The sequence below is a fragment of the Arachis ipaensis genome, chromosome B01, assembly GCF_000816755.2.
Source record: "Arachis ipaensis cultivar K30076 chromosome B01, Araip1.1, whole genome shotgun sequence".
NCBI classification, from domain to species: domain Eukaryota; kingdom Viridiplantae; phylum Streptophyta; class Magnoliopsida; order Fabales; family Fabaceae; genus Arachis; species Arachis ipaensis.
In genome coordinates this window covers 110436-121934 of record NC_029785.2, presented here as the reverse complement: position 1 = coordinate 121934, position 11499 = coordinate 110436, and the positions used below count along the sequence as shown (strand labels likewise).

At 33.2% G+C, this 11499-nt stretch overlaps 2 protein-coding genes across 2 annotated transcripts in view; both read left to right on the top strand.

The window, feature by feature from the left end:
• LOC107644015 (peroxisomal fatty acid beta-oxidation multifunctional protein AIM1-like) lies at positions 4507 to 9001 on the top strand. The gene is made up of 5 exons (XM_021105228.1): positions 4507 to 4721; positions 7642 to 7844; positions 7954 to 8075; positions 8221 to 8369; positions 8633 to 9001. Exons 1-5 carry the CDS (start codon positions 4507 to 4509, stop codon positions 8817 to 8819), a joined length of 876 nt encoding a protein of 291 aa, XP_020960887.1. The 3' UTR covers positions 8820 to 9001.
• LOC107644024 (agamous-like MADS-box protein AGL5) overlaps positions 10728 to 11499 on the top strand; it is a gene marked incomplete at its 3' end in the record, with an annotated part of 5900 nt that continues 5128 nt past the window's right edge. Inside the window, exons 1-2 of the mRNA XM_016347797.2 lie at positions 10728 to 10880; positions 10960 to 11233. Coding sequence (XP_016203283.1) covers positions 10968 to 11233 — 266 coding nt within the window. The remainder of the gene's footprint in view (positions 10881 to 10959; positions 11234 to 11499) is intronic.

Below are 11499 nucleotides of genomic sequence, written 5' to 3'. Positions count from 1 at the left end.
TAGCATGACTATAAATTTTTAATTCTTATGTAATTTTTACAATTTAATGTAATATTTATTAAGTATTATTATGCAGATATTTGACCATCGAAATTTAAAGGACAAATTTGACAAATGCAAAACATCAATGATGGTTTGAGATTTAGATTATTCAGCAAAATCAAACTCCTATTGCGAGTTATAATTTTACATGTATCAAAATCTTTTATTTTGTCAATAAAAAACAAATTTACAGAATCATAACGTACATGAAAGGAATAGAAAACTAATTTGATTATGAAATAAAAGTTAAAAATATTTTACAAAATTTTAAAGTGTTTGCAAACAAAAGAAAAGTCTACAGAAATTCAGAGCAAGAATTACAACACTACAAAACGATAAATAAACTTTGCAATAAAGAGAATTTAACAAGAACATGAAGTGTAAATAAACTTTGCAATAAATTCCTTAGCAAGTTTTCTTTTTGTTGATGTTATTTCGGTTGATTTTTTTTTGTCGATCTTCTTGTTACCTAAATTTTTTTTATTAGTTTAATGTTAATTGTAATTAATTATAATGAGAGTATATAAGAAATACATAAGGTTAACCACAAAACATTTTTTAGTAAATATGCAAAAATTTATATAATAAAATATCCAAATCTTCAAATAATCAAACATTCAAAATCCCACTCCAATCGAACTTCAGCTCACTCACTGTAGAATCTCAAATTACATTTGTGTTTACTCACCCTGTTTCTACTATATGACATGACAGGGAAGAAATTAACATTGTGACCCCAAAAAAGATGTGAGTGGATCCTCTTCATTGAAAAAAAATTGGATGGTGTGTAGTGTTTAATTTAACCATTCATTATTCTCTCTCTTATTTATTTTTGGTCCCACTTATAAAATCAAAGGTGAGAGATCACATTGAATTCTGCCAAGTATTAAAAAAACTGGAGAGGATCCATTTTCAAAAAAGACATCATAAATTTGACAACAGAAAAAAAAAAGTGGCATGAGAGAAATAATCGTCATCCATCCAGAGCTTTCAACCTTTTACTTACTGGATTGCTCCGGAAACAGTGACCGAGCCTCTCGGTTACCACAATCATTATCGTCACATAAACATCGTCATATTGGCATCTCATCCAATAACAAAGGCAGCTATTCTCTGTGACCGCGCTGACAGAGGAAAAATGTCGGTAAAGATTTCACAAAAATTATCGCGTTACAAGTATAGTCTAAACCGACAATTAAACCTCAATCAAAATTTAATTTGTTTGTCACTAAAGCAAACCCAATAAAACAAACCAAAGTGTTTAAATCTCAGATCGTTTCTCAAGGAATTGCAGGGAAGTGTAGTTATTATTGGTTATGGAAAAATATATTTTTTGGTTTTGAAATACGGAACAAGTAATGTAAATAACAAGGAAATAAAATAACAACTAAGAAAAATCCTAGCAAGGATTGATAATTGGAATTCCTATCCTCATTATCATAGTCACTTGTGATGGTAATTGCCTTTTACTTTCACTTAGTTAACCTCTAACAATGAAGGAAAGTCAAGTGAGCAAAATCAACTTAAGTTCACAAGTCCTAATCACAGATTGGAGTTAGTGAAGCTCAAGCCAACTAGCAACTTTCAATTACCAACCAACGAGAGACTTTGACATTTCAAGAGTCTCTAAATTACTCAATCTGAGCTAAGAATACCAAAAATCTAATTTAAAATCCTATCAAGCATTTTATCAAATACTTGGTAGGCACAACATTAAAAGCATAGAAAAGTAATAAGGAATATTAAATCTAAACAACCAATTGCAAGACAACAATAACCAATAATTAAAGGAAGAACAATAACATAAAAGAAAAATATAAATTGCATTAATAGGATTCAAACATAACAAGAGTTCATAATTATTAAAATGGCATAAAAGGGAAATTAACAAGAAAAGAAGATGAACTAAAATGCTTAAACACATAAAAGTAAGAGAAAACTAAATTAAAGTAAGATTGAACCTGAATTTGAGAAGAACTAAAACTAAAACTAAAAGAAACCCTAAAATCAAGAGAGAGGAGAGAGCCTCTCTCTAGAAAACTACATCTAAAACCTAATAATTGTGTATGAATGTGTGAATGAGTTTTTCTCCCATCCAGCTCCACTCTGCAGCCTCTAATTTTCACTTTCGGGCTTGAAACTGGGCCAAAAGCAGCCAAAAAATCGCCCCAGCGTATTCTATTTAATGCAGCACGTGATGCTTTTGTCACGCATACGCGTCGCCCACGCGTACGCGTCACTGAACAAATTTCTGGTCATGCGTACGCGTCGCTGCCATCTTTTCCAAACTTCAATTTCTTGTGTTCCTTCCACTTTTGCATGCTTCCTTTCCATCCTCTAAACCATTCCTGCCCTGGAAAACCTGAAAACACTTAACATACGTATCACGGCATCGAATGGTAATAAGGGATGATTAAAATTAGCAAATTTAAGGCCAAAGAAGCATGTTTTCAATCATAGCACAAAATTAGGAAGGAAAATGTAAAACATGCGATTCATATGCATAAGTGTGAGAATAGTGGATAAAATCCACTCAATTCAGCATAAAATGTACCACAAAATAATGGTGCATCACGCGCGCATTCCTCTTTCTGACGGTTGTAGCAAAAATCAGGATTGTAGGCACAACCATAACCGTCTGACAGGCTTTCAGGTAGGGACAGTATTTTGTACCCTGACAGCTTGACTTACAACCATGGACACCATCCTCCTTCCCACCTTCACACTTGTGTTTCGATGGTAGTTTCTTTCTTGTGCCTTCGTTTATTCCATCAAACAAATTTGAGTAAACACACAATCCGGTCCCTGTCCATTTTTCAAAAGGACAAAGCGATTCCTGTCCAAAAAAAAAAGGTACGTCCTACCCCTGTCTTTGTATTCTGTGAGACATGGCGGCCCTTCTGTGCCTTACGGCGTTAAAAACAAACGGAATAAGTATACGTGTCACTTAATGGTGATGAGCTGGCTGTTAGATGTCCATTACGTGCCAAGCTGTCAATTTAAAAATGGACATGAGGGCTCGATCCGTCCCTGTCTCCCAAACAAAAACGCTGTCGTTTTAAGTGGGGATTGAAATGGTGCGTATAGTACATGCTTTGGGTTTCCATTCAACCCTTCTTCCCTTTCTCCTAATTACAGAATACCCAAAATCTTTTCATGTTCTCTCTGAAGACGACAAAACGACGACACTCTACCTGGCTGGTGGAGCTGAGTAAGACGCTAACAGTGTTGCTGACAACGCTCCAAGTGAAGTTTCAGACGGCACCACTGGCGGACTCCCTGACAACATTGATAGAATTTTCTTGTGCAAGTCTTCGAGAGAAGTAACAGATTATTCAACTAAAATATTAGTGACATTGTGTATTGTTTAATTAGTTTTGGGTTGTGAATGTTTGCATTTTTTTTGGCTTGGTGTCGCTTTACAAAGATAGAGTTTGGTTAGGGCTCAATGTTGCTAATTTTGGGGCATTTTGCCATCAAGAGATAAAGATGTTTTCCCTTTCTAATATTGACATCATGGAATAGTGCACATGGATGTTTTCAAGTAAAAATTTTGTTCAATGAGCATAATTGTGGGAGGGATTTCAGCAGCAACCTTGCTGATAGGCAGTGGATAACATCGAAGTTAGTTAAGAGGCTTCTTACTCAGCTAGACATGAAGCCAAAGCAGGTTATGGAATACATGATCGAAGACTATAACATCCAACTTAGTGGTAAAATGATAAGCATGGCACTTAAGGCAGCTGGGGAGGAGGTAATTGGTGACGAAGGAGCACAGTATGGTAAGATTAGGGATTATCTGATGGAATTGCATAGGACAAACCATGGTTCAACTGTAAGATTAGATGTGATACCTCAGCCAGAGTCTCTCCCTTTGTTTGATAGACTATATATAAGCTTGGATGCTTGCAAGAAGGGCTTTATAGAAAGATACAGGCCTTTGATTGGATTAGACGGTTATTTTCTTAAGGACTATTACGGCGGTCAATTACTGTCTGCAGTGGGTCAAGATGGCAATAACCATTTTTTTGTTATTGCATATGCAGTTGTGCCAAATGAGTGTAAGGACACTTGAAAATGGTTCTTAACACAACTTCAACATGACTTAGGTGATAGCACGGAAAGGGGCTGGAACTTTATTTCAGACCAATAAAAGGTAGTAAAAAATAGCTGTTTCATTTCATACATTGTTATTTATTGATAAGAATTGTTGGTATGAATTGGTTTATTGGAATTTGTTATTTATTTATGCATTGTTGGTCCAAATTGGTTTATTGGCCTGCATTGTTGGTCTATTGGTAGAGATTGGCATTAGCTTTAAAGGACATATTTTTAAGGGCTTTTTATAGGAACTGTGTACTACACATTTGAAAAAATTTCATTAAGCAATTTAAGGACCAATAGACCAAGCAACTTGTATGGGATTATACACGTTGCACCACACAAATTGAATTCAAGGCAGCTATGAAAAAGCTGAAACAGATCAGTGTTCCAGTTTGGGAATATCTTGATAGGTTTGATCCAGCTCCAATAGCACAAGGCTCAAGTCGAATGAACTTACGGCCAACCCCATCTGTTGGTTCGGGTCAATCTACTTCAACGAACCTAGGTGTATTAACAGGAGTATCAGTTGAGACCATGGCTGCAGCAACTTCAGGGACTACAGCAAGACTTTTTAAGTTCATCCCCACTCTAGGGATTAGGCCTCCCAATAAGAATTGAGTAGTTGATCTAGCCATTAAAAATTTGAGACTAGGAATAATAAATAATTTGGACAATAGCTTATTAACACTGTATCTATTTTAGTTATCAAATTACTTGCTATGACAACTATATTGATTAGTGACCTTGTGTTGCCCTTGCTTTTGTTATTATATAATTAGATGCTAAGACATGCAACCAGTGATATAGTTGGTTGAATACTCTTTTGAGTAACTATATTCGTAAGGGCTGTTATGATGATTTCCTTATTCTATTTTATGGTATCACGTGTTAAGTTTCAACTTTCAACAGATGGCTTCTTACTTTGTTCAACAAATTTATAATGCTTTATTTTATTACAAAATCATGTATACTACTGCATTTTTTGAAATTGAATAAACGAATATATAAAAACAAAAGCAGCTTAATTATATTTATATTCATGCATCAAAAGTGATCAATAACAACAAATACCATAGCCTAAACAACTTAACAACCATGATCACCATGTTTCACAATACTTTAGAAGTAACATTTGATCTCTCTAAACTACACCACTAAATAGGTTTCCAACTATAATTCCAGCAACAAATGCTAACATAACACATCCAACACTAGTGCATCTAATTTAAATAAAATTCAATTTAGCTTTCTTCAAATGAATTTCTAAGTCAACCAATCTTTCCTCTAGCTCCCTAACTTTGTTATTATCTGCAGAAGAATGACCTTCTTTATGATTCTGATTCAGCTTCAAACCTCCAAACAAAAGAGTCTTCATAGCATCCTCATTGAATAATGCAACATAATCATCAAGCCAACAAAAGTATTTGCAATGAGGTGTTGGAGTCTACAAAATAATATTCTTTATTATAAATCTAATGGAAAACAAAGTGAGCATAATTTTAATTCTTGATAAACTTACCTTGAAATATCAGCATCAATGAAAAATAAAGTGAACAAAATTTTAATTGTTAATAAACCTACCTTGAAGTATGAGCATCGAAAGAATAGTCTCTTTGGGTTCATATTGGTGCCGGACATGAACAAAATTGCATAAATTCCATAATTACACTCTGGAGCAACCCACTTCTTCTTCAACCTTGATCCCACACTCCCAGTAACTTTCAAACTCCAACCTGATTTGTTTTCAACTCTCCCACTTCACCGATTTGATGTCGACCCACGTTCTTCATTATCAACCATGTCGTTCTAGGGTTTACATTCGAACACAGTGATACATTTTCAGAGTATATAGTGAAGCAGCGCAGCATTTGAACCTCCCATACCACTTAAAACGACAGCATTTTTGTTTGGGAGGCAGTGACAGATCGACCCCTATCCATTTTTAAATTGACAGCTTGGTACTTAATGAACACCTGACAGCCAGCTCATCACCGTTAAGTGACACAAATACTTATTCTGTTTGTTTTTAATGCCGGAAGGCACAGAAGGGCCACCATGTCTCATGGAATACAAAGACAGGGGCCGGGATGTACCTTTTTTTGGACAGGGATCGCTTTGTCCTTCTGAAAAATGGACAGGGACCGAGTTGGGTGTTTACTCAACAAATTTTGGATGATAAATTTAAAATAAAAGATCTTGGTCATCTCAATTACTTCTTGAGAATGGAAGTAGCACACTCTAACTCTGGAATTCATACTTATCAGCGGAAGTACTCTATAGACCTTCAAGCCTCTCTCTACTCCATTTTATTACAGACAGCTTATCGGCCGACTTCTTTACCTTACAAATACTAGACCCGGTATCTCTTATGTTGTGGGACGTGTGAGCCAGTTTTTGGAATGTGCAACCACTTTTCACCTACAGGTTGCTTTCCGCGTACTCCGATATTTAAAAAGACAAACTTTACTGGTCTATTCTTCTCCTTTTACTTCTTATCTGCATCTCACCGGATTTGTCGACACTGATTGGGCTACATATGCTGATACTCGTCGCTCCGTTTCCGGTTATTGCTTCATGCTTGGGAACTCTTTAGTTAGCTGAAAGAGTAAGAAGCAAATCACTATTGCCAAGTCCTCTGTAGAAGCTGAATATAGGTCTGCCACTTGTGAAGCAAGTTTGTTATCTTTCTTAATCGATTTCATTGGTTTGTCGCTTCAAAAGTCTATCACTCTATTTTGTGACAAACAGTTAGCCATTCACATGGCCTATAATCCCATCTTTCATGAAAAAACCAAACACATTGAAGTACACTTCCACATTGTTCGTGAAAAATATTTGTCTAGTCTCATTCATCTGATGTCAGTTCGTTCCAAAGACCAATTTACTAATTTTCTTACCAAAGTTCTGCCACTGGATCCTTTTCTTACTAATATTTCCAAACTAGGATTGTTAGATCTATACAATTCTAACTTGCGGGAGAGTGTTTACCTAGATTATCCTTTAGTTTAATATTGATTGTAATTAATTATAGTAGGAGTACATAAGGTTAACCACAAAATATTTTTTGTTTCAATTTTTCAGTTTTCATTCATTTAAAATTTTTAAAATGAGAAGAACCAATTTTTCTTTCTCTCTCTCCTTATTCATTAAACCATTAACATCACAGCTTGAATAGTTTATGACAAGAGATTTTTTTCACTTCTTTCTATCGATACTAATTTCGTCGAGTAACAAGTACTTTTCACTTTAATCCTTTACTCCCTTATTTAAAGAAATAAACATAATAAGCAATAAAATATAGCACTATGATGAGAAGAATCTTTCTCTCTCTCCTTATTCATTAAACCATTAACATCACAGCTTGAATAGTTTATGACAAGAGATTTTTTTCACTTCTTCACTTCTTTCCTAATTTCGTCGAGTAACAAGTACTTTTCACTTTAATCCTTTACTCCCTTATTTAAAGAAATAAACATAATAAGCAATAAAATATAGCACTATTGTTTTGTTAGTATGTGTGCCACCGTGTAAATTCTGTGGTCTGTTTGACGGAGTTAATCTTTCCTTCGCCCGCAGGCTTCAGGACTTGGCTGGCTATGGAGTAGCTGTAGCCGTTTCCAAAGAATTTGAGGGTTCATTTCGTGGTCTCACATATAAATCTCCACTGCTTGATCTTATGATCAAAAGTGGGAGAAATGGTAATACTTATTTTTCAGTTAAATTAAGCTTTCTTTGTGCTGAGGACATACTTCAATTTTCATTTGTTTACATAACACATTCTTTCCTTGATCACTTGTGTCCTTTCAGGCAAAAACAATGGGAAAGGATACTACATTTATGAAAAGGGTAGCAAGCCAAAACCCGATCTTTCAATACTACCAATTGTTGAAGAGTCGAGAAGACTTGCCAATATTATGCCTGGTGGAAAGGTGCTTTTCTTTTGAAAATTTTGTATTGCAAGTGATTGTTTGATCATAAGCTTCCTCTCTCACTAGATTGAATCTATATCTTCTTGAATTTGCTCGTCGGCATTAGCTTGTGTAGTGAAGCTGATAGCATTTATTCCTTTTGCAGCCTATATCTATTACTGACCAAGAGATTGTAGAGATGATCCTCTTTCCAATAGTGAACGAGGCATGCCGTGTATTAGATGAAGGAATAGTTATTCGAGCATCAGACCTTGACATTGCTTGTGTTCTTGGGATGAGCTTCCCAAATTACAGGTGGGTTTACCCTTTCCTTTTTCTTTCCTCTTCTAAAATATTGAAGGGACTAAAGCTAAGAAAAGGAATTTATAAAAGAAGCATTGCAAAACCATTTGCTTCCATGTAATAATTTATAAATTATTTGAACTCTTAAATAACCATCATTTATGTTACTGCCCCTTTTGTACTTATCTAGTCCAGCATGTTTTATGATCAGCTTTGATGATGTATCAGTAACATTCTTTTAATTTTGTATCTCATTTCCATCACTTTCGCGACAGGGGTGGCGTTGTTTTCTGGGCGGACTTGGTTGGGGCGAAGCATGTATATAACAGCCTAAAGAAATGGTCAGAATTATATGGTAACTTCTATAAGCCATCAAGGTATCTGGAGGAAAGGGCAATTCAGGGCATTCCTTTGGTAAGACTCTATATCTGTTATTATCTATTTGAATTTCATGGAACTTAGTATTGTCAATTTCCTTTGTACATGAGACAAAAAAATATGTTAAATTGACATAGTTACCTTAGGATATTTGGATACCTAAAGTTGAAAAACCAAGAAATTTTTGAAACTGTAACTGATGCAAATAAGTATTTTCCTTATAGTAAACTTAATATGTTTACTTTAATTTTCGCTTCTAAATGATACAGCAATGATAGAGAGACAATAATCAATAGTTACTTTATTTAATTTAATATTTATAATTTTATGTGTGTAACATCTATAATTACACACTTATTACATTTAATATTGTGTATTTATATATTTCAGCAATAATTAATAAATATAAACAAAAATTAAAAAAGAAAGCAACATCATATAAAGATGTATTTTTTTTTTACCAAAGACAGGGAGACTCCAATCTGTGACCTCTTAAATGAGTATGAAGAGACAATGTCATTTGAACTATAACTCATTAACATTAAAAGATGTATTTATTTTGACAACAAATAATGAATTTAATATTATGTATTTATTTCAAATTATTACAATGTTAAATTTTTCTTTCATACATTATATATTGCCTTCATTATCACACTAAATTCTTCCTATACCTTCAAAAACAATATCATAGCAACTATTGACATTACAAATATATTTAAAAGTAATAATTGAATGTATAATTTTTGAGTTTTCAATTCAGCTTTCAATTTGTCAATTCTCTAGACAAAATTAAGCTAGCTTAACTTGATCAACTTTTTCTATAAATTTCATACTTTTACTTTCAACCATTTTTTTTTTATCAATTGTCAACTAATGCAAACAATTTACACCACATCTTTTCAATAATAACAAATTTGAAATAATTAAGCATGTTTTTTTACATTGTAGTTTAGATATCTAAAAAATAATTTGTTAGGATTAGAATTTATCATTGACCAACAAAGAATAGAATGGCACCCACAGCCACACTATTCTAGTACTCTTAAAGCCCCGTTTTGAATTGGGGTCCTGGTTGTTGAGCGCATAAAACTCTGGCTATCACTTGAAATCATGATCCTAGACTTGCAACGATGCACAAAGAAAAAGAACAATGAGAAGAAGAAGTAGAAAAAGATGAGAAAGAAAAAGAAGAAAAAGAAAATTGGAAACGTTATGTGGTTTAGGTCATAAAAGAAAAAAAAAAGATTAAATCGGTATAATTATACTTTTAATCCAACTCAGCTAACCGTTAATATGTCCAGCGTGGTAGGGTGAAACTACATCACTAATGACGTATGTAAAATTTCGGTGACAAAAAATACACAAGGAACTAATATGGTACATTTTTTTAAATCTGAAAAATAAAATTATAGCAATTGAAATTTTATGGACTAAATCAGGATAGTGTAATTCGCCAATGTCAGAGACTAAATTGACCGAAGCTTAACTCTTATAAACTACCTATGATTTTCAACTTATTGCTCCAAATATTTTTATAAAAAATTGTATAAACAAAAATAATGTATATGACTATGTTTATTTCTGAGAATAGGATAAAATAAGACATTGAAAACTAGTTACAAAGGACAGGAATACAAAATTTTGTGTTCTTCTATTTTATTTGGTAATAAACTAGAATATATTATGAAAATATAATTTTTTTTTTATTTTTTTCATTCAAAAAATTTGAGAAAAAAAATATAATAATAAAAAAATATAATTATAAAAAATTAACAATAATAATAAAAAAATAAAAAATAAGTTGTGTCCAAATATCTCTATATTCTTTGTGTTAAGATGCACAAAAAATAACATAATGTTTTGTCTATATTTTATTATCAAATACAATTTTGTGTCTCTATATCTCTGTCTCAGTATTCCATCCCTATAAACAAATGCATTTTAATATACATAAATTTTTTCTCTCTCTCTCCAAAGACGGGAAGTTAATTTTGAAGTGTAGCAGTTTTGAGTCCATAAATACCTGTGTGTAGTAGGCAAGGGCTAAGAAACCAAAACCACTTCCATATTTTGCAAACCCTTTTAATCACCTGAGAGGAACTTTCAGGATTTCGCTTAACTCCAAATACCTATATATAACAGGTACAAACAAATTAATTAAAATTATAATTACTTTTTCTGCTTTTATGTCTTGATTATTATTATTATTATAACATCTTAGCTTGAAGCATGGAGCTTCCCCATCAAAGTCAAAGTGGTGGAGGTGGTGATGCTCATCGTATTGATCATGAAGGATCTTCATCTCAGAAGAGAATGGGAAGAGGGAAGATCGAGATAAAGCGAATCGAGAACACGACCAATCGGCAGGTGACGTTCTGTAAGAGGCGGAACGGTTTGCTGAAGAAAGCTTATGAACTGTCTGTGCTTTGTGATGCTGAAGTCGCTCTTGTTGTCTTCTCCAGCCGTGGCCGTTTGTATGAGTATGCTAACAACAGGTTCAATTCCTTCACCTTTTCTTTCAAATCAATCTCCAAATCTTTCACTTTCTTAATTATTTCTATATTATTATACTTTAATTTTTCCTAAATACTTTTAAATTTGTTTATATTTATAAGTCATAACCACATCTTCATGTTAATGATGATGGCTTATTATCAGATTTTTTTTAGGTAATCAACACAAAAAAGTTGATAATTAAAAAAAAAATGTTAAGTATACACCAAAATCAACTAACAAAAAAAATTTTAAATTAAATTGTATA

Bases quoted from the DNA above. Each gene is read 5' to 3' on its own strand.
- LOC107644015 (XM_021105228.1), top strand. From the start codon at position 4,507: ATGAAAAAGCTGAAACAGATCAGTGTTCCAGTTTGGGAATATCTTGAT. The intron at 7,845-7,953 runs GTAATACTTATT...GTGTCCTTTCAG, and splicing joins GATCAAAAGTGGGAGAAATG to GCAAAAACAATGGGAAAGGA. The intron at 8,076-8,220 runs GTGCTTTTCTTT...TTCCTTTTGCAG, and splicing joins ATATTATGCCTGGTGGAAAG to CCTATATCTATTACTGACCA.